We start from the raw sequence: 23,972 nt of genomic DNA, 5'->3' as shown, positions 1-23,972 counted from the left end.
ACAATAGTGTATTCAATAGAAAGGAAAAACAACAGTGCGAATATCGGTCATGCGCACAAACCAGCTCTGCATTCTTCCTCAGTCCACTGACAAAGGTCTCATTCTTCATTTTTCAGAAAACAAGCCTGAAACAAATGTCTAAAGACGGTTGACATCTAGTGGTAGCCATAGGAACGGCAATCTGGGTCCTAACCCATTAGATACTCTATAGGCATTCAATTGAAAATACCCACCTCAAAATCCCACTTCCTGGATGAATTTTCCTCATGTTTTCACCTGCCATATCAGTTCTGTTACACGGAGACAATATTTTAACAGTTTTAGAAATGTTAGTGTTTTCTATCATAATTTAGCAATTATATGCATATCCTAGCTTATGGGCCTGAAGAAACAAGCAGTTTACTTTGGGCACGCTTCTCATCCAGACGTCAAAATACTGCCCCCAAGCCATAAGAAGTTAAAAACTGTTCCCCGGTAGGCAGTCATTGGAAAGAAGAATTTGTTCATAACGGACTTGCTGTTCACTGCCACTCCCAATCTTAGGCATCGAATTTAACAGAGCTTGAAAAAATCTGAAAGGAAGATGTGCAAAGCTGACAGACATACATAAGACGACTCAAAGCTGTAATTGCCACCAAAGGTGCTTTACAAAGTATTGACTCAGGGTTTTGAATACTTATGTAAATTACATACATTTTTGTATTTCATTTTCAATAGATTTGCAAACAATTCTAAAAACATGTTTTCATTGTCATTATGGGGTATTGTGTGTAGATGGGAATATTTAATCAATCTTGAATTCTGTAACAACAAAATCTGGAATAAGTCAAGGGTATGAATATTTTCTGATGGCACTGTAGCTGTTACCATCTGGCTAGTACTGTATAAACAAGGGTTTCTACAAAATAGCAACATTAGCACAGATAGCTTGAAATCTAGGCCATAAGCAATACGCACAGATATGCATTGCCAAACACTACTGCCACCTTCTGGCTTGGAGTATTTTAACAAGTTGATTGGCTGACAACTTCTAAGGTCTTTGCTGTGTGAACACAAAAGAGATTGAACAGTGTCGGCAGTCAGAGGTGCTAAGTACTGTCAGCAGGCAAACGTTTGACAATCCTACCAGTGCGTCTGAGCTTTAATTTCTTGGCCTCATACTCAATGACTCAGTCTCTAAAATCTTCCCTCTTCAACAGTCTAAAAAAAATGACTATAAAGTAATTTCATATCTACTCTAACTACCAACAACAATCATAAAACAGGTGCAAGACTTGGTAAGGTAAACACTTTCCCCCCATGATTAATAACAGGTTTGTCTGTGGAAGACAGAATGTGTGTATGGATGGTAAACACTAGTGACCCTGAGGAGATGCATTCCCAGAAATGCTCCCATTTTAGAAAATTGTGTTGAGGAGACTGAACAAATATCAAAATGTCAAGTAGTGTGTTTTTTTCTGGAGACTAACTAGGAATGTCTGGATACGGTTTGTATTTGCAGGAATAGTCTAATACTTGAAAAACATTGACTGCCTCATAAATCAACTGCTGAGCGCACTACAGAGGCTCTGGTAAGTGGCTCCGTCTAGGAAAAAGATAAACCTACACGAGAGAGTCAAGGGCAGGATTAGAGCAAGACAATGACAGACCCGGGAGAATAAGATGTACAGAGAACAGGGGATCAATCGGAGTGGGAAAAAATTATGGCAAGTCTGATGAAAGTGGTGTTTGAGGACAGGTGTGTTGAAAAGACTAAAAAGGCACAAATCCCAAAAAATATTTTGAAATCCCTCACTGGAAAAAGTGGTGGCGGAACATAAGCATCTAAACACCTGAAGTGTATGGAAGATTTCCTCAAAAAAGGTCTGCATGTTCCTGACTGATTTGTAATCGCAGCGATAACCCTTCCAGCCTCTACACCCCACACAACCCCCCCCCCCCCCCCAGCCAGATAACATATGTGACCTGTTACAGAAAGCTGGGCATATGACAGATATCACAAGAGAGGCATTTCATTTGAAAAAATGCATTCTTGAACATGTGAACTGTCATGTCCCTTAATAAACACATTTATGTCATCTGTAAATCCAAATAAAAATGTTCAATTACGAGCCTAGTTGGTTTGGAAACGAAAAAGACAGGAACCTTCCCGCTACCTTCTGTCTATTACATAAGCTGCTCAGAATCTTTGCTACCATGAGTTTTTGAAAGATATAGCCATAGAGAATTGCAAAAGTGTTGCTCCTGCTCTCAGCAACATTGCTGCCCTAAATTTCACAGGTGGTATTGACAAAGACTTGCTGGAAAAAGTTGTGATGGATTACTTTCTGGAGGACGATCATGCCATGCTGATTCTGAAAAAGGAATCCCTGACTTAAGTGAAAACATTTGAATTTAACCAGACATTGTAGAGTCTTCTGATGACAGTGATGGGGACAGTGTTGTCACGGAAGAAGTTGAGAGTTTTGAAATCAGTGGAATGCCCGCTGGAAGCGGAGTATGAAAACATTCTGAAGTTTAATTGAAAATGCAGAGGCAATCGAAAAGAGAAAACAGAAAGCTGTTGTATGAAACATCCGTCGTCAGGTTACATCTTCAAGTACAACTAAAAGCAACCATGTCAGTGAAGCATTCATCCATGTATACCTGTAAGAGTCAAGCTACATTTTCAGAAATTATACATTTGTAATTGCAAGTTAAAGCATACTACCTAGCTAATGTTTAGCATCCTCTCACTGTCAACTGCGTTTCTTTTCGGCAAACTTAACGTGTAAATATTTGTATAAACATAACAAGATTCAACAAGACAAACTGAACAAGTTCCACAGACATGTGACTAAGATAAATGGAATAATGTGTCCTTGAACAAAGGGGGAGGGGGTCAAAATCAAAGCTAACAGTCATTATCTGGTGTGGCCACCAGCTGCATTAAGTACTGTTGTGCATCTCCTCATGTGCTGCACCAGATTTGCCAGTTCTTGCTGTGAGATGTTACCTCACTCTTCCACCAAGGAACCTGCAAGTTCCCGGACATTTCTGGGGGGGAATGGCCCTAGACCTCACCCCCCAATCCAACAGGTCCCAGACATGCTCAATGGGTTTGAGATTTGGGCTCTTCGCTGGCTATGGCTGAACACTGACATTCCTGTCTTGCAGGAAATCACACACAGAATGAGCAGTATGGCTGGTGGCATTGTCAAGCTGGAGGGTCATGTCAGGATGAGAATGCAGGAAGGGTACCGCATGACGGAGGAGGATGTCTTCCCTGTAACGCACAGCGTTGAGATTGCCTGCAATACGACAAGCTCGGTCCGATGATGCTGTGACACACCGCCCCAGACCATGATGGACCCTCCACCTCCAAATCGATCCCACTCCAGAGTACAGGCCTCGGTGTAATGCTCATTGCTTCGGCGATAAACGCGAATCCGACCATCACCCCTGGTGAGACAAAACCACGACTCGTCAGTGAAGAGCACTTTTAACAGTTCTGTCTGGTCCTGCGACAATGGGCTTGTGCCCATAGGCAACGTTGTTGCCGGTGAGGCCTACAAGCCCTCAGTCCAGCCTCAGCCTATTGCAGACAGTCTGAGCACTGATGGAGAGATTGTGCATTCCTGGTGTAACTCAGGCAGTTGTTGTTGCCATCCTGTACCTGTCCCGTAGGTGTGATGTTCGGATGTACCGATCCTGTGCAGGTGTTGTTACACGTGGTATGCCACTGCGAGGACGATCAACTGTCCGTCCTGTCTCCCTGTAGCGCCGTCTTAGGCGTCTCATTGCAATTTATTGCCCTGGTCACATCTGCAGTCCTCATGCCTCCTTGCAGCATGCCTAAGACACGTTCACACAGATGAGCAGGACCCTGGGCATCTTACTTTTGGTGTTTTTTCAGGGTCAGTAGAAAGACCTCTTTAGTGTCCTAAGTTCTCATAACTGTGATCTTAATTGCCTACCGTCTGTAAGCCGTTAAGTGTTCTAACGAATGTTCCACAGGTGCATGTTCATTAATTGGTTCATTGAACAAGCATGGGAAACAGTGTTTAAACCATTTACAATGAAGATCTGTAAAGTTATTTGGATTTTTACGAATGATCTTTGATTAATTATCTTCGTCCTGAAAAAGGGACATTTCTTTTTTTGCTGAGTTTAGTAATATTAATCAAATCTCAGAAAGACGTTTGCATTGCTAGTTATAGCCTGATGATTATATAACCCATCAATTTAGCCAGGTGTCTAGGGGTGATTACGGCCATCTATTGTATTTCATGAACATGTGAACAGGTATAGACAGTAGAGAATCATCCACTTAGCTATATGTGGCTTGTGGGTGGTTAGAGCCGCTCTTTCACATGACCCATCAATTTAGACAAGTGTGTCTGGGTAAGCCTAGTCTAATAATGCTAAAATATATGTATCTATAATTTGTCTTTCAGCAATAGCAGAACACACCCGACTCTCCTCCCCCAGTCATACAAGGAGAACAGTCTAATGCCTCCCATCAAAAAGAGAGCCGGACCAAGCAAGCATAGGTTACACCTTAAGCATGAAGACTTGCAGCAAGTTGTGAACTTCATCAATAATTGTGCAGAGGATAACGCAATAGTAGTACCAGGACGCCACCCGGGACAAAACGTTTGGTGGAAAGCTGCTGCCATCTCATGTGACAAACGCAGCGGTGTGGTTTTCTCTATAAGGAATCGATGACAACACTTGGTATGTAAAGCATAAACATTTTGATTATTTAATTGACCACCAACATGATTTACATAACTTTTATTGATCTTACATTATTTTGTAAAGTGTATATTTACCTGGAGTTTTTCCTTATTGTAGACTACTTTCAGCCCTTTTATTCTTAATCTTCGGTTGTTTACTACACTACCTCACTCTGTTTAGCACATGGCTTCACATGTGAATCCTTAAAGAGATGGGTGGGGCTAAGGCTTAAGAGGGTGTGACCAAAGAAGTGTAAAAACTGAACTAAAACATTTCTCAAAAGTGGAATTACAAGTTTATCAACTTTCCAAGCAGCATTACTTTCCCATTGTTCCTCCAATTGCAGCATGTGATATACCATGTTGAAGAACTGAGTTTTTATCCAGTGTCAAAAAAAGCATTTCAAATTTTGGAACATAAGACCGAAAAGAGATAAAAATATAATTAAAAACGTCTAATAGTTGCCGCAGGTGCTTCGCAGGGTGGACATAAACACAATATAACAAAGTGCATTCCCTCCATAGATGTGTAATTGACGATAAGCCACTCAAGTTATGTTTTTCTTCTCAATGGGATGAAGGCGGCCCCAGAATAGAATACCCTGGAGATGTCTAGCCTATATGGCGTCCTGTTTGCATTTCAGTTCATAAATAGCAGGAACACACTGTTAAAGTGAAATTAGACGTTTTTTATACGGTACGTATTCTAGTTAACTCATTGCTTGACATATAGAATGAGAGAGGGAGGGAAGGAAGGAGGAAAGGCAAAAGGAAGAAAGGGTGAGAGGGGCAAGCAAGTGAGAGCGTTCACATCTGCAGGCCATACGCAGATGGTCATAAGGCCCCCCTATGCAAATGAAAACAAACACGCTTCACCCTGCCACAAGCAGCCAGCCGAGACAGTCAGTCCAAGTTGGACAGGGTAACAGCAAACCAGAGAGAAGCAGGGAGAGGGACGCTGCAACCCTGTCCAAAAACAACCCCCATACCCCATCCCAGTAGCCCTACTCCTTGGGTGTTCTGAAGGTCTGGAGGGCCCAGCTACACCGTAGGTGTACTGTAAGCGATAGGTGTTGGGCTTCCAATGGTTTAAAAAAATAATAATTTAAACACTAACTAGGCAAGTCCGATAAGAACGAATTCTTATTTTCAATGACGGCCTAGGAAGTGGGATAACTGCCTTGTTCAGGGGCAGAACAACAGATTTGTACCTTGTCAGCTTGGGGATTCGATCTTGCAACCTTTCGGTTACAAGTCCAACGCTCTAACCACTAGAATATCTTTCGCCCCAACGGGCTCAGGAGCGCTTCCAACGGGCTCAGGAGCGCTTCCAACGGGCTCAGGAGCGCTTCCAACGGGCTCAGGAGCGCTTCCAACGGGCTCAGGAGCGCTTCCAACGGGCTCAGGAGCGCTTCCAACGGGCTCAGGAGCGCTTCCAACGGGCTCAGGAGCGCTTCCAACGGGCTCAGGAGCGCTTCCAAAGAAGCAATTAAACTGGCCTTCTTAAGACTAGTTGAGTATCTGGAGCATCAGCATTTGTGGGTTCAATTACAGGCTCAAAATGGCCAGAAACAAGTACCTTTCTTCTGAAACTCGTCAGTCTATTCTTGTTCTGAAAAATGAAGGCTATTCCATGCAAGAAATTGTCAAGAAACGGTACAACGCTGTGTACTACTCCCTTCACAGAACAGTGCAAACCACACAAAGGGGGAGCCAACTCCATTTAATGCCCAAGATTTCAGAGTGAGATGTTCAACGAGCAAGTGTCCAAACACTTTTTTATGTAGTGTTTTCAACACCTTTCATTTTAATTCATTCACTTTACTACATTTTTTACTGCAACGTCAAACTTCCAGACTTCTCAAGGGACGTCTCTAAATAACAGTTCACTGAATAACATCTTTGCAAATTATTATGGCATTTCAACCTTTAATGTCTTTTAGTAACAAGGTTTCAGTCAGTTACTCATCCAAACACTTCCGCCATGAGAAAGGGGAAGGGGACTGCCATGACAGGGGAGTCACTTTAATTAGCATTATTACCTCCCACCCACCTTAAAGAAGCAACGAGAAACCTTCCCTTTCAAAGCTGGTGAGAGATAGGCATCATGAAAGGGCCTCGCATTCCTTTCACCTGTCAGCGGCCACGCCACACAAAGGACATCAAAGCTCCTACAGCGCAACTGTTCAAAGTTAGATATAAAGGGAGGAGGGAGCTGTGTGTAAGGATCAGTATACCAGGAGTCCAAAAACATGATATTTCTAAAGCTCGTGGTCTTTGTACAGTTGCTCATGCTCTGGTATTAGAGGTGAAAATGCGAGGGGTTAAAAACATGACAGCACAATGAAGCTTGCTAGCCGCAGTCCCTGAAGACATAACGTGTGTATGTGTATATATATATATATATATGTATTTCCACAGCAATAGTTTAGGCCACTTATGATGCAGTTACTTCGGTAGCAATGAAGCTACGCTTATAGCCAGTCAACAGGATTTACTTGTCTTCTGATGAGGGTTTCCAAAATTACTAAAAAGCAGATATAGTTAAACAGTTTCCAGTCAACAGATATGACTGCCTACACTGTTACCATGGTAACTGGTTGTTTACTGAGAATATCATGTTAAGCATCTTCATGACTCATTTCCCCCAAATCACCCATAGGAAAATACTGTCTCTACTCAGGTTAATTGAACGTAAATACCTGATGTTAGTTGAATGTCTGGTTGAACATTAAATGTCATTCCTTTTTATTTACCCGTCAAAGAAAAAACATCCAAAGTTAAACCAGCTGAGAAACTGGTTGTGGCAATAACTGGAATGTGTGTGCGCATGCGCGTGCGCGTGTGTAAAATACTAATCCATCTCTAGGAGCAAACAGAGAATCTAGGATCATTTTTCATCAGCAGGAATTCACAATGATGGGCTTCATTTGTCAAGTGACAAAACACTTAAAAAGACCATTCAAACCTCGATACACTTACTACATACGAACGTATTGAAGTGGACTCGCTGGAAACACAGTGTACAACTGCGGCTGTCCCGGTCTGTGTGTGTCAGTAGAATAAAAGTAAACGTTACAAGTAAAACATCTCAGCAGTCAGCACCAATTTAAAACGTTTCAATACAGTCGCTAAAAATACTTTAAAGTATTCACTTAAAATCTAATTATCTTGGGTAACTAGTGTAATATTGTTGTGTCTACCTTCTTGCCCTTTGTGCAGTTGTCTGTGCCCAATAATGTGTGTACCATGTTTTGTGCTGATACCATATGGTGTTGCTACCATGCTATGTTGTGGTCTTAAGTCTCTCGCCGTGGTGTGTGTTTTGTCCTATATTTTTAAATCGCAACCCCTGTCCCCGCAGGAGGCCTTTTGCCTTTTGGTAGGCTGTCATTGTAAATAAGAATCTGTTCTTAACTAACTTGCTTAGTTAAATAAATAAAATAATGCCTTGCGTTGTTCTCAGAGCCCTATTATGGTTGTCAGTGATTTCCGCAGTTTCAATAAAAAAGTCCAGCTTCTAAAATTCAGACATTTGCGTAGTTAATTACAATGAGCTCCATGGGGCAAAGTCAAACCGAAATAGTGAGTTGGTGTGACTGAGTTCAGTGAAGTGAAATAGTGAGTTGGTGTGACTATGAGTTCAGTAAAGTGAAATAGTGAGTTGGTGTGACTATGAGTTCAGTGCATGCGAGCCATCACAGCTAAAACGCTGTCATGGAAAAGAGCCGGTACTTTTGAACAGCAATTTACTTCATGAGAAAAATTATTCCTTCCCCTGCAGATCAAAGGCTGATCTGTCAGAAGCCAGAGGCCAGATCAATTATCTCCGTCCGCCATTTCCACTGTCCCGCTACTTACCAACTGATTAGTCCAGACAAATCTGCCCAATTCAAAAGGCTACGGGGCTATCAAGCAGCCAACTATTTCTCTCTTTCTCACTTACTAGTACCCCCCCCCTCACTCCAACCCTTATTTTACCCCCTCTTCTCTCCCTCCTCCTAACCCCCCTCTCACTCCCTCCTCCTAACCCCTCCATCTCTCCAGAAGCTTGTATTTTGAAAAATGTCACCCAGTAAAAATTCCTGCTGGCCACTGGTCCCTGAAAGTCACACAGCTGTGCTGGATAGGAAGTCTGTTCCCAAGACGCTGGCTTGCCAGATTTGCAAGACAAATCCCTGTAGAAACTGAGCAGGAAGCCCCCCTATATGGATAAACTCAACCCAGCCAAGATTGAAGTTCAAAGAAAGGTGCTCAATCGGGAATGTCCTTGAATTGAGCATACCCTACCCTGACTGCGGTGGAGTGACTACAGACAAGCGAGAGTGCTTGTGCAAGCTCTTTCAGTGATAACAGATTGTGTCCGAAGAGTCATTAAAATGTCTGCCATCCTTCCCGTCAGAGATAAGGAAAGACCCATTCAGTCACCCAGCCATAGATTAAGAGGCCAATTCACAGGCTGTCACTCAAGCGTGGCAGTCAGTGGCTTGTCAAAAGGTCCTTAAAATGGGAAAATTGTTTTATGTCATGGCAGAATGAAAAGCAGAGAGGAACACGAACTCAGACAGTTTTTTTCTATAAAACCACAATTTAAAGTGATTTCCATAATCATGATAAAATGGGAAAGCATTGTGAGAATTCACAACCACATCTATTAAATGTCACAGGACGAGCAAGTGACTGCGACAGAAGACAGTCTGTTTACGACCAAAATGGCGTTAACAAAAAAATTAACTAGTCACTCAGTGCCACAGAAAGCACTTAAACTAGCCAAAACATCCAGTGGGATTCATGCGTATGTGGTCGCCTCAATGTTATGAAGCAATGGAAAACCTAGAAAGGAGGTGGGACTTGACAATATGCAAAATAAATCATTATCATCTTTCAGAGCAGTGGAAATGCACACAAGCTCATAGTAACATGACCAACTAACTGTGTGTGATGGATTTCTTAGTGGTCCCAATGAGCAAAGGTAACAACAGTCAGCCTTGACTTAAGCCTCACCAGCTTCTCTCTGAAGACCATCTGTCTGAGCCACTTGAAGTCCAGCGGTTTGAAGGCAGAGAAGACGAAGAGCGAGTCCTTCTCGTATCGCTCAGGCTTCTGGATGGCACCCTCGGGGTAGGTAATACGCATGGTGGTCTTGGTGCCCACATCCTTGCCGAAACCAGTCACCGGAGCCTCGTTCAACCTGCGGTTGGAGAAGAAGCGCTATGTGGGCGAATAGAGTACCACAGTATGAGTCATAATACCCATAAAACCTAGCAATCAAAGAAAAATAGTTTTTCTAGAAACACTTAAAATAATGGCTGTGTTTCATGTAGGCTTACCCTGGTGTGACGTTTTGAGAACCGTGTAATTCTCTCTAGGACAACATTACTTTTATCAATATATTTGCCTGTATTTATCCCCCCAAAATTAAATGCTAATTAGCTGCTAATGTGGCTATCATAAAGAACTACAAATGCCATGATGATCTGGACGAGACTGCCAAATCAAGACAAAGGTAAGAATCTCTGGATTAACTATCTAATAGCTAAATTTAGTAATGAATAAGTCAGCTAAATTTCTTTAAATTGACAATTCTGTGAACTGTGTCTTGATAGTTTTAAATTGACACAATACCCATCAGCAAAGATGACGTGCGGGAGCTTGCTGTGATTTGTAGTCTTGAATGTTGTCTACTTTGATGCCAATTAGCATTTTAGAATCAGAGTATATAGAGCCAAATATATTAAAGTTACCTTGTCCGAGAGATTTACAAGGTTATCAAAACATCACGCCAGGGTAAACCTACACAAAACACAACCCTGATTTGAAATGTTTCCAAAATTCCCTATGGGAAAAATGAATGGTGGAAAAACGATTGGAACCATTCCGTTTGACCGCAGGTTTTTATGGGTATTATGACAGCTCCACTGTGGGGCTCTATACATTGTGTGTCGACATCATAACAAGACTGGGGACTTGAGAATATAGTTTCACTCCCTCTCAAATATGACTACAATTTTTGCCAATCAAAACAATAAATGGTCATTTAGCTTCTATTTAGTTTAATTCTGATACTGGGCTTGCCAACAAATGCCCAGTATCCTTCATGGTGTACTGATAAAACAGTAGGTTTACACTCATATCAATCTAAGCCCTAATCTAAGTCAATCAACATTAACAAGCTTCAGAGTTCAGGAGGAATCGACAATAAGCAGGACATAATCACATCAAATTCAGTGTTTTTGGAATTTCAACGTTTGTGCTTTTCTTATTAATTTCTGTCTTCTATTCATGCGCTGATCTAATAACGAATTTCTGTGTTCACGCAAGTGACTGACTGAACGAATCCTCACTCGTCAGTATCTGCAATTTGTCAGTACTTGTTTTGAGAACGAAAGATCTCAGTTTCAAAGTCTTAGCTTAAAGAGAATAAGCCTTGCGTTTTTGGTCTGTCACATGTTATGAACCAGTATTAGTTGGTCACATGAATTAAACAAAATGGTAATGATTAATTAAGCTAAATCACAAATATAACTTGTATTATGTACAGCAGTCTCGTCCAGATCATCATGGCATAAGACAACTGCTGGGACTGCCCAAGCAGAGCTCCTGATTGATTGGGGCGGCAGGTAGCCTAGTGGTTAGAACATTGGGCCAGTAAACTAAAGGTAGCTGGATCGAATCCCTGAGCTGACAAGGTAAAAAATCTGTTGTTCCGGCCCTGAACAAGGCAGTTAGCCCAGTGTTCCCCGGTAGGCCGTCATTGTAAATAAGAATTTGTTCTTAACGGACTTGCCTAGTTAAAAAGATTAAATTAAATAAATAAATTGACGTGTGGTGCTTTGGTTGGAACCTCTCCAGCGTGCTGACAAACAATGATTGGTTTAAGATTGACTTCAAGTGTCCCGGTGTAAGAATTTCAACAACAAGGACTTCATTTTGTTCTTTACCCCTGGAACTGGCATCGCGTTGCCCTTACATTAGTAAAGACTCACCTCACCACAATGTCGTAATCATCGATTCGGGAGCCCAGAGACTTATTAGCCAGGATACCACCATTGCCCACGATAATGCATCTTTTACAAATTAAACTGTAAGAGAAGAATGTCTGGCCAGTTAGAATGTTTGAAAAGAGAAAGAATGTGTGTAAGTGCTAGTATGTACAGTTGAAGTCAGAAGTTTACACACTTAGGTTGGAGTCATTAAAACTCATTTTTCAACAACTCCACAAATTTCTTGTTAACAAACTATCGTTTTGGCAAGTCGGTTGGGACATCTACTTTGTGCATGACACAAGTGATTTTTCAAACAATTGTTTACAGACAGATTGTTTCACGTATAATTCACTGTATCACAATCTCAGTGGGTCAGAAGTTTACATACACTAAGTTGACTGTGCCTTTAAACAGCTTGGAAAATTCCAGAAAATTATGTCATGGCTTAAAAAGCTTCTGATAGGCTAATTGACACCATTTGAGTCAATTGTAGGTGTACCTGTGGATGTATTTCAAGGCCTACCTTCAAACTCAGTGCCTTTGCTTGACATAATGGGAAATTCAAAAGAAAGCAGCAAAGACCTCAGGAAAAAATATGTACACCTCCACAAATCTGGGAGTAATTTCCAAACGCCTGAAGGTACCACGTTCGTCTGTACAAACAATAGTATGCAAGTATAGACACCATGGGACCACGCAGCCGCCATACCGCTCAGGAAGGAGACGCGTTCTGTCTCCTAGAGATGAATGTACTTCGGTGCGAAAAGTGCAAATAATCCCAGAACAGCAGCAAAGGACCTTCTGAAGATGCTACGGAGGAAACAGGTACAAAAGTATCTATATCCACAGTAAAACGAGTCCTATAATCGACATAACCTGAAAGGCTACTCAGCAAGGAAGAAGCCAATGCTCAAAAACCGCCATAAAAAAAGCTAGACTACGGTTTGCAACTGCATATGGGGACAAAAATAGAACTGTTTGCCCATAATGACCATTGTTACTTTTGGAGGAAAAAGGGGGGTGCTTGCAAGCCGAAGAACACCATCCCAACCGTGAAGCACAGGGGTGGCAGCATCATGTTGTGGTAGTGCTTTGCTGCAGGACGGACTAGTGCACTTCACAAAATAGATGGCATCATGAGGTAAGAAAATTATGTGGATATATTGAAGCAACATCCCAAGACATCAGTCAGGAAGTTAAAGCTTGGTCGCAAATGGGTCTTCCAAATGGACAATGACCCCCAGCATATGTCCAAAGTTGTGGCAAAATGGCTTAAGGACAACAAAATCAAGGTATTGGAGTGGCCATCACAAAGCCCTGACCTCAATCCTATAGAACATTTTTGGGCAGAACTGAAAATGCGTGTGCAAGCAAGGAGGCCGGCAAACCTGACTCAGTTACACCAGCTCTGTCAGGAGGAATGGACCAACATTCACCCAACTTATTGTGGGAAGCTTGTGGAAGGCTACCCGAAATGTTTGACCCAAGTTGAACAATTTAAAGGCAACGCTACCAAATTGAGCGTATGTAAACTTCTGACCCACTGGGAATGTGATGAAAGAAATAAAAGCTGAAATAAATCAATCACTCTACTATTATTCTGACATTTCACATGCTTAAAATAAAGTGGTGATCCTAACTGGCCAAAGACAGGGAATGTTTACTAGGATTAAATGTCAGGAATGGTGAAAAACTGAGTTTAAATGTATTTGGCTAAGGTGTAAACTTCCGACTTCGCATTTGTGTGCGAGTGTACTTCGTTCCTGTGGTAATTACCTGTCAACGTCTTGACCCAGCCCATAGTTCTTTGTGGCAGTTAGAATAATGTCTATGATTGTTTCTAAAAATAAAAAAAAGAGGAGTTTAGATATCAACTACAATGAATTATTATTGCTAGTTCACAGACAAAAATAATAATGAAAAGGATTAATAGCTCCTATTCAATAAACAACTGTCGAGAACTTCAACTCCCAGAAAATGCTGTAGCAGGCTAGGTGGTCCTTGGGAGAGTTGGAGGTCTGGAGAAGAGAACATCCCCCACATTTATTCAATTACAGATAAGGATAAGCCACAGGCCAGGTGACTAATGTTGTAAAATGCATATATCAGAAGTCTTACGTTGTAAGACATATTGGTCTTCGCCCCCACAGCCCACTAGCACCTCTTGGCTCTTTGCTTCTCATATGAGTCATAGATCTACCATGGCCAGATTATTGGGAGATGTACACTACTGGTCAAACGTTTTAGAATACCTACTCATTCATGGTGTTTTCTATTTTTTTTTTTATTATTTTCTAATAATAGTGAAGACATCAAAACTATAAAATAATATATAGAATCATGTAGTAACTAAAAAAAAAAAGTGTTAAACAAATCAAAATACATTTTATATATTTGAGATTCTTCAAAGTAGCCATTCTTTGACTTGACAGCTTTGCACACTCTTGGAATTGTCTGAACCAGCTTCAGCTATGATAAACCTGGCTCTCATGAGGACCGCCTCCAACTCAATCATCAAGTTTGCACACGACACAACAGTAGTAGGCTTGATAACCAACGATGACGAGACGGTTTACAGGGAGGAGGTGAGGGATCTGGGAGTGTGGTGCCTGGAAAATAACCGCTAACTCAACATCAACAAAACAAAGGAGATGATCGTGGACTTCAGGAAACAGCAGAGGGTGCACCCCCCTATATACAGGACTGCAGTGGAGAAGGTGGAAAGCTTCAAGTTTCGTACACATCACTGACAAACTGAAATGGACCACCCACCACCCAGTGTGGTGAAGGCGCAACAGAGCCTCTTCAACCTCAGGAGGCTAAAGAAATGTGGGTATCACCTAAAACCCTTTACAGATGCACAATTGAAAGCACCCTGTCGGCTGTATCACCGCCCCGGTGCAACCGCAAGGCTCTCCAGAGGGTGGTGTCGTCTGCCCAACGCATTACCGGGGGCAAACTACCCGCCCTCCAGGACACCTACAACACCCGATGTCACAGGAAGGCCAAAAAGATCATCAAGGACGTCAACCACCCGGGCCACTGCCTGTTCACCCCACTATCATCCAGAAGGAGAGGTCAGTACAGGTGCATCAAAGCTGGGGCCGAGAGACTGAAAAACAGCTTCTATCTCAAGGCCATCAGACTGTTACACAGCCATCACTAGCACATTAGAGACGACCTATAGGCATAGACCAGAGATCACTGGCCACTGTAAGGAATGGGACACTAGTCACTTTAATAATGTTTACATATCTGGCATTACTCATCAAGGCAAAGGGTGGCTATTTGAAGAATCTCAAATGTATTTTGATTTGTTTAACACTTTGTTACTACATGATTCCATGTGTTATTTTATAGTGTTGATGTCTTCACTATTATTCTACAATGTAGAAAACAAAAACTCTTGAATGAGTAGGTGTTTTAAAACTTTATACCGGTAGTGTATATCTTTTGTCCAAAAAAAGTAATATTTGAAAGTATCACTTATGACCAAAAGTATGTGGAGACCTGCTCGTTAAACAGCTCATTCCAAAATCATGGGCATTAATATGGAGTGGATCCCCCATTTGCTGCTGTAACAGCCTCCACTCTTCTGGGAAGGCTTTCCACTCGATGTTGGAACATTGCTGCGGGGACTTGCTACCATTCAACCACAAGAGCATTAATGAGGTCGGCACATGTCTCATTCGGCGTTCCAATTCATCCCAAAGGTGTTCGGTGGGGATGAAGTCATTGTTCTGTGCAGGCCAGTCAAGTTCTTCAACACTGATCTTAACAAACCATTTCTGTAAAGACCTCACTTTGTGCACGGTGGCATTGCCATGCTGAAACGGGAAAGGGCCGTCCCCAAACTGTTGCCATAAAGTTGGAAGCACAGAATTGTCTAGAATATCATTGTATGCTGTAGCATTAAGATTTCACTTCACTGGAACTAAGGGGCCTAGCCTGAACCATGAAAAACATCCCCAGACCATGATTCCTCCACTACCAAACTTTACAATTGGCACTATGCATTGGGGCAGGTAGCGTTCTCCTGGCATCCGCCAAACCGTTGGACTGCCAGATGGTGAAGCATGATTCATCACTCCATAGAACAACGGAGGCAAGCTATACACCACTCCAGCCGACGATTAGCATTGAGCATGGTGATCATATGCTTGTGTGCGGCTGCTCTGCCATGGAAATCCATTTCATGAAGCTCCGGTGTTGCAACCGAGAAGAGATGATTTTTACATGCTGTGCGCTTCAACACTCGGTGGTCCTGTCTGCGAGGCTGCGTGGCCTACCACTTGGTGGCTGAGCCGTTGTTGCTCCTAGACGGTTCAATTTCACAATAACAGCAATTAAATTTGACCGGGGCAGCTCTAGCGGGGCAGAAATTTGTCGAACTGACTTGTTAGAAAGGTGGCATCCTATGACAAATCTGGCATTACTTTCAACATGACGGTGCCAAGTTGAAAGTAACTGAGCTCTTCAGTAAGGCCATTCTACTGCCAACATTTGTCTATGAGATTGCATGGCTGTGTGCTCGATTTTATACACTCGTCAGCAACGGTTGTGGCTGAAATAGCCCGAATCCACTCATTTGAAAGGGTGTCCACATACTTTTGTATATATAGTGCATAATCACATTTAAGCATCTACATGGGTCTCTTGCAAGAGTAATGCAGCAGGCTTACAGCTTTATCCCTCTAATGATTAAAAAGCAGAAAAAGAGCAGCGGCCCATTGTTTGGACAAGGTGTCGATGTCCGGCATCAAGCATCACCTCGGGTAGCAAAAACAAAGGACCAGACCACACCCGACTCGAGGGGGTGCGAAATCGCAGAAGGGAAGTTTTCTTCAAGGGGGGAGACATGACTGCTAATTGTTATTAGCGACTAGGATAAACACTTCAGCCAAGTATGTCTGGGCAGCAGCTCAGACAAAACCATCGCCTTGACATACACGGTTCTGCCGATGAAAATCTTCAGCTGAAATATGGAAGAGGGACTGGAGGTCTCTGATAATTATGCTACAGCATGCAGCTATAGAGCAGAGTAGACAAAAGGTAAAGGGAAACACTGGAGACTGGTCAGTCTAACATTAATACATCGTCAATGCTTATGAATCACTTGGGATTGGCAAAGAGCATAATTGTATACAGGTCAGAAATATCTCAACTTTATCAAACTATCTATTCTAGGTGAATTGTGGTCTGGTCAGTTGGTATAGGCCAGCGGCCCCCGGCCCGGTGATTGGGAAAGCCTGGTCTAGGCCAGCGGCCCCCGGCCCGGTGATTGGGAAAGCCTGGTCTAGGCCAGCGGCCCCCGGCCCGGTGATTGGGAAAGCCTGGTCTAGGCCAGCGGCCCCCGGCCCGGTGATTGGGAAAGCCTGGTCTAGGCCAGCGGCCCCCCCTGGCCCGGTGATTGGGAAAGCCTGGTCTAGGCCAGCGCCCCCGGCCCGGTGATTGGGAAAGCCTGGTCTAGGCCAGCGGCCCCCGGCCCGGTGATTGGGAAAGCCTGGTCTAGGCCAGCGGCCCCCAGCCCGGTGATTGGGAAAGCCTGGTCTAGGCCAGCGGCCCCCGGCCCGGTGATTGGGAAAGCCTGGTCTAGGCCAGCGGCCCCCGGCCCGGTGATTGGGAAAGCCTGGTCTAGGCCAGCGGCCCCCGGCCCGGTGATTGGGAAAGCCTGGTCTAGGCCAGCGGCCCCCAGCCCGGTGATTGGGAAAGCCTGGTCTAGGCCAGCGGCCCCCAGCCCCCCCGGCCCGGTGATTGGGAAAGCCTGGTCTAGGCCAGCGGTCCCCGGCCCGGTGATTGGGAAAGCCTGGTCTAGGCCAGCAGCCCCCGGCCCGGTGATTGGGAAAGCCTGGTCTAGGCCAGCGGCCCCCGGCCCGGTGATTGGGAAAGCCTGGTCTAGGCCAGCGGTCCCCGGCCCGGTGATTGGGAAAGCCTGGTCTAGGCCAGCGGTCCCCGGCCCGGTGATTGGGAAAGCCTGGTCTAGGCCAGCGGTCCCCGGCCCGGTGATTGGGAAAGCCTGGTCTAGGCCAGCGGTCCCCGGCCCGGTGATTGGGAAAGCATGGTCTAGGCAATCCAAAAGCTTAGCTCCGATGCACATGGGGATATCCTTGGTTTGTCTATTTAACAGTCAGAGGCTTAGACATGATTAGCTAAAGTCAAGGGGTACAAAAAGTAGAACAATTCAAATGAACTTTGAATGGGAAGGCATCTTAAACAATGGGTGACTCTGTAGCAATAATTGAGCTATTCCCTTTATGCAAATAAATTGATACTTAAATGTATATAAATAATATTTTAACATAAGTTACATTTAAAAAGAATCAGGGCTAGGTTTTATTTGACCGTATTATCCTGAATGAACTAGCCCCATCCAAAAGATGTCATGAGCCATGTTAATGTAACATGGCAGGGAAACAAAAAAGCTAAACAAATGAATAATTAATTGGGCGTTGGGGGAGGGCATGAAATAAGGGTACCTGAAATGTGGGGGTCTTGAAATTGGGGTCCCTGGGGGGGAAATGGTTAGGAACCCCTTGCTTTAGGTGGTAAAAAAAGGTCCCTTTAAAAAAATGCTCCCCATGCTGGCTTATAGCATGATGGAGGGGCTTTCACCTGCATAAAGTCTAGCGAACAAGACTGTTTCAGGTAAACCTCCGTGGCAGCTTGGCAGCAAAAAAAAGCTCAAATAAAATGTTTATTTTCATGCTTAACATTTTGTAGGGATTCTAATTTGGAATCCTTTGGAGTGCTATTCAAGATCCACATGTATTCTCTCCATACAAAGACAAGGGAAACAGTACTGCATTCACCATCCGTGGAGAAAACAGAAACCAGGTGCACACAAGGTGCTCGCCTTTGAAAACCAGCATGTGAGAGTGGGCAGAGGGCCCTTGCCAGAGCACATAGGTAACATTCAGTGTACCTTTAAGCTCACTTCGTTCATAAGTATTGGAAAATATGCGAGAGGATGCACTCAGGCCACACCCTTTTTACCTCATCTTCCCAATTCAGATGTGCTGAAGTTTGATTCATGAAATGCATAGATTCTTGTCAGTCTTTTGGCAGTCAGTGAGCTACCTAACCCCGTATTGAGACATGACTACTTCACAGTCGAGGAAAGAACGGTAGGTAGCCTAGCGGTTAAGAGTGTCGGGCAAGAAACCGGAAGGATGTTGGTTCGAATCCCCGAGCCAACTAGCTGAAACATCTGTCAATGTGCCCTTGAGCAAGGCACTTAACCCTAATTGCTCAGGTATGTCACACTGGATAAGAGCGTCTGATAATAATTTATGTTAAGTCGCTTTATAGTTGAATGCATTTTGCCATACATTTAGAATGGGTGTTGAAGTTGGAAAATGCCATAGAAGTTTGTAGAAGTTCAGAGAAATTGAAAAGTGCTGTCTCGCTATCCAGATGTTGCCATAGCAAGAAATGTCCTGTAGTATTCATGCATGCCATTCTCACCCTCTACCCTGCCCCCCACCCCAGGTAATGGCACGGTCAGAGGCAGTGTGTAGAGACATCAGAGAGCATGACAGGAGCAGAATTAGACCAAGTATGCCAGGAGGGCTGTTCTGCCAGCTCTATCACAAAGAGTAAAGATGTGCTAACTGACGCGTGGTGATAAGGATGGTAGAGCCCTGCACACCCTCTTCTCTTTAGCTTACCTATCCAGCTCAAACCACCATCCATACACAGTTCCCCAAAACCACAATGACAAGTTAATGACACATCCATTGACATGAATGAGATACATGGATGGGGGCATAGTGATTTACAGGAGAAATTAGGGTTAAGTGCCTTGCTCAAGGGGGCATAGTCCAATTTGTGCACATTAGACACGCAATGTGTCTTACCTTGTGTTTTGAATCCAAATGGAGGTAAGTAACTGCTGACTTTGGCCAGACGCTTGAAGTTCCGGTCAAGAAACATGGGAGCTGGCTTCATGAACCTGTGAGAACAGCAGAGAGAAGAACGGGAGAGATTATATTTTAGAGGATTTGTCTGTTCAACCATGTGAAGGTCCATGAGGACTAAAGTTAAACAAAATAGGCCTACTTTTGAGTTGTGTTGACTTAGTTGCACCCTCTCATTTCCAGATGCATAGTTCAAAAGCCAGCCAAACCCTGGTCTTATTCCAGATAACGTGCTGTGAGAGGTCCACCACAGATAACGTGCCGTGTTAATCAAGTTAGATTGACACTCGTCAATGAGCAACGGAGTTAACCTGAACGCCCATGCAGGGGTGAGTGAGTGAGGGATCAAGCAGAGAACATGTGTATGGGGGTACACCACAATGTCTCGCAGGACACTAGTTTTTTTCTAAAAGAGTTTCTTCTCTCGTTCTCCCCGAGAAGGAAGTGGCCCCCACTCATCTCTGCCGTGACCCCTAGGGCTCTGGTGTGAATGTCCTGCCAGGAGTTAAAGACACTGGACCGTAAGAGGAGACTCTTGTTCCACTCATCAATCTAACAACGTCATCTCACTTTTCCGCTTCGCCCCGTTCCCCAAACCAATCCTGCACACACAGAGCAAAACGGTCTGGCTCAAGGGAGAAAAAGACACAACACAGGGGAGAAAGAGAACAAACCTCCTGCATGTACCCTCATTGACAAAGTTTTTTTCCCAGGAAAAGGTCTAAATCATTCTTGACGCATAGTTTGGGTATACGTGTCCTGACGATGTATTGATGTCAGTGTTTTTCTGTCCCAGATGATTTGGGGCCTGGCTGTTTCGAGGAAGGGGCCGTTTTACTCAAGAGGGCAGTGTTGATTGGTAATCTGTGCAGAAACAGTTGGCGCACTAGAAAAGTATTCCGACACCAACGTAGTTAGTTACAGGTATACAGACGGGTTTGATGTACAGAAACAAAGCGAACAACAAAAATCATCCTTTGAAGATTTTAAAACATTTTTAGACTCCAGGAAAATGTGCCATGACATTACAAACCCACTTCCCCTGCCCTCGGAGGCTTCAAATAAAACTAATGGCGTTTGGCATACTCAAAGAAGCTGTGACTGTTAAGGGTACACGGCACATTTAAGCATTTCCACCCCCGGCCCCTGGCTGTGACGACCCCCTTTGATAAAGCCCTCCTCTCAAATCAGAAGTAGCCACTTCCCCCAGTCAGGCCCCTCAGACCTGGGCTGTACGTGCTGCTTCTGGAAGTGTGGCCGGACGATGGATGTCTGTTTTTATGACCTGCTGTCTCGCTGGGGAGAGCACAGGGGTTGTCGTTTAACAAGCCTGAAGCTCCAATGCTCCACTTTTACAGCTCGCAGTGAAGGTTTTCACAACAAGCTCGCAGACTGGCATTTAAACAGAGGGGGATAACAAGGACATTACTGGTCCTAGGATGGTTCACGTCAGACACTATTCTTGCGGATAAATTATTTGTATGATTAGTAGCTTTTTTTTAAAGTGAGTTTTGTAAAATGTTGAATGAAATGCATTATTAATTACATGATAAACCCATTTGAAGTACTTACCTTCCTAATAAGAACAATTCATTTGGCATCACATGAAAACTTAACACGCCATAAGAGATCCTAATTATATATGTCTATACAACACCGGTAGCTTCTCAGTTTAAACTGAAAATAACAAGACATTCTCTACAACTCACAGGTCCGGGGCGCTAACCACAACATGTCCTCCACGTCTGAAGGAGGAACTCAGTGGCTTAACTAACCCCTAGTGGGGCTGTGTTTACAGCCATGGGCCATTTTAACCAACCTCTAGTTATAGCTGCCCAAAGTTTACAGTTTAGTAATTTAGCAAACACTCTTATCCCGAGTGATTTACAGGAGCAATTAGGGTTAAGTGCCTTGCTCAAGAGCACATTGACATATTTTTCACCTAGTCTGCTAGGGGATTTGAACCCGCAACATTTAGTTTTCTGCCACAATGATCTTAACCGCTAGGCTACCTGCCGCCAGTTAAGTGTGACAAGTCAAGCGGAAGATGGCTAACACCAAAGGAATCCGAGTCCGCTATCAGATTACCAGACTTCACTTCCTACTAAGCGTGTCTGAAATCAATGTCCAAACATGTTTAACAAGAAGAGACGCTTTTCAACTTCCCAAAATGTGACACTTCCCCCAAACTCCTTAATTGCACTTGAGGCACAAGTTGTACCAGTGTCAGAAGGGAGAAATAAGAAAGAAAAAGTCAGTCATGTCTGACTCTCCATCTCTCTCGAGCTCTCTCCTCACATCACCTGACAGAGAAGTAGACCCTTGCCAAAACAAACCTCAATTCATCAACATGTGGCAACAGGGGTCCAGCCGCGGTATAAATAACTGGGACGGTCAAGAGTCTCCTCGTCCATGGACAGACAGGGATCTGGTCTGCTTGTCTTAAAGAGAGAGGGCTCCCAAAACATGAGGCCAGGGCACATTGTGCTCATTTCCTCTCACTGGGGGCCATATTTTCATAACCGCTCCGCTCAAGTTCACCGCCAACACTTGATTTAGGGCTCCAATACAAACAGTTTGGCGTGAGGGGAGGTGTTGAAAATATTGTATTCCATGGGGCAGGGCCTTTTGGAAGAGAACAAACAAGGGGGATGGAGGGGGTGGGGTCTCACTTCAGGTGGTTGAGGGGGTGGGGTTTATTTGGTCAAGTTAACAACTGTCAGTGTATATACTTTGTTTCTACTACAGATTAAATAATTCATGTGAAATTCAGTTTGCCAAGAAGAAAAAGTAGGCAACGTTTTTACATGAATCATCAACTTATTTGGTCATGAGAGAGTGAGACCAAAACATGGATTGAGATGTGGCATAGATGAGTGGCCTGACAGGGAAGCAAAGTGGCCAAGAAGAAGTAGCCATTTGCTTATTTAGAATCTGTGGTTGCACATGTCATGCATGAACGAACCAGACATTTAGCTTTTTCACACATGGCACTCAAACTCTAACAGGACATCTAACAGACACACAACTTTGTCACTATAAGTCATTAATTGTACTAACTGAATTGTGTTACTGAGAATGTGGTAATAATCAATGCTGTCCCAGCGGAGGCTGTTTGTAGGGAACTTTGAACCGACACGTGTGGCTGATTAGAGGAAGTCGTTGGGAGACATTGTTAACACACAGCCTCGTAGTTGGACATAGTTAACACACAGCCTCGTAGTTGGACGGGCCTGAAAACCGTAGGGCTTCTTTAACGACTGCTGTAATTTAGCAGCGCCCCAACGTAGTAATCCTAACTTTGGGCGAGCTATCTGACTCCAGAGAAAAGGCCTAAGACTGTTTGTGTAACATACCATGATGACCCCTTTTTGGTTTCCGTATGAGAGTCATAGTTAACCATTCATTCAGAATGGTTCATAGTTAACCATTCAGAAAGAATAAGAAACACAAAATACAAGAAATATCCTGTCATTGCTGGTCTTCGTTATTCAAAACTGTCTAACCCAATTGAAGTATTCTGTGCAACCACTAGCTGTCTTTTTGAAGGTACGTATGCATCATCGTACATTATGTTAAGGTGGAGTCGCCATCTTCCACATTTAGGGGCAGCTGAGGAAAAATGCCCCAGGCCATTGTTCTGCTATGTTCAACATGCCCCTTTACTAGCCAGACCTGCTAAGCACTCATGAGACAATGACCCATGGCTGAAGAGGAGACGGTTTTGGGATGGCATCAAAGGCCCAGTGACATCATGGAGGGCCGTTGAGTGTTCCGTGAAGGAAGATCTGATGAGTCATGCCCTCCTGGACAGGAAGTCATTGCCCCTCGGACAAAAGGCTAATTTCTGGCATCCATTTCAAATGGGGTAGGACAGGGATACGCTCTGCCAACAGAGATGCTTTTGTGTTCGGAAAGCTGACGAGGACATGGCGTAGTGCAAGGTTCCTCAAGCTGGCAGCCCGATTCTATTTGTCCCAGAGTATTCCCACGAATAATAGAGAGATATCTGTGATCGTATACAAATGTAAGCAAGGCCTGAAATTACATTTTAGTCAAATATTATATCCATTTGGGATTCTTGCGGTCAATTTGTAGTCTACAAATGATTTGTAATTATGTTCCAGCCCCCTGACCATCTGACCACGGCTGAATGTAGTTGATCTTGGTATAGTGTGTGTAGTGAGGATATAAATGAATGACTAAAAAGATGTGTGGGAATGTGGGGGCTTTTATTCCTGAGTTGATCCCCGTGGGCCATGCTGGCTGGAGAAATGTCATAACGTCTCTAGGGGTGCATCTCAATAGCTTAGAGTTGCTGCCTCTCCTGAACTCCTCTCCTTCAATGGAAC

The 23,972-nt window shown here is 43.7% G+C and overlaps 1 protein-coding gene across 4 annotated transcripts in view; it reads right to left on the bottom strand.

Moving 5' to 3' along the window:
- LOC124042030 (CMP-N-acetylneuraminate-beta-1,4-galactoside alpha-2,3-sialyltransferase-like) overlaps positions 1–23,972 on the bottom strand; it is an 84,379-nt gene that overhangs the window by 19,322 nt on the left and 41,085 nt on the right. For all 4 annotated transcript variants that reach the window (XM_046360304.1, XM_046360306.1, XM_046360303.1 and 1 more), the window contains 4 exons: positions 19,561–19,655; positions 13,481–13,544; positions 11,705–11,800; positions 9,723–9,909 (listed from right to left, as the gene is read on the bottom strand). In XM_046360304.1, coding sequence (XP_046216260.1) covers positions 9,723–9,909; positions 11,705–11,800; positions 13,481–13,544; positions 19,561–19,655 — 442 coding nt within the window. The remainder of the gene's footprint in view (positions 1–9,722; positions 9,910–11,704; positions 11,801–13,480; positions 13,545–19,560; positions 19,656–23,972) is intronic.

Source organism: Oncorhynchus gorbuscha, linkage group LG08 (assembly GCF_021184085.1).
Source record: "Oncorhynchus gorbuscha isolate QuinsamMale2020 ecotype Even-year linkage group LG08, OgorEven_v1.0, whole genome shotgun sequence".
In the NCBI taxonomy this organism is placed as follows: Eukaryota; Metazoa; Chordata; class Actinopteri; order Salmoniformes; family Salmonidae; genus Oncorhynchus; species Oncorhynchus gorbuscha.
This window is presented reverse-complemented; position numbering and strand designations above follow the sequence as displayed.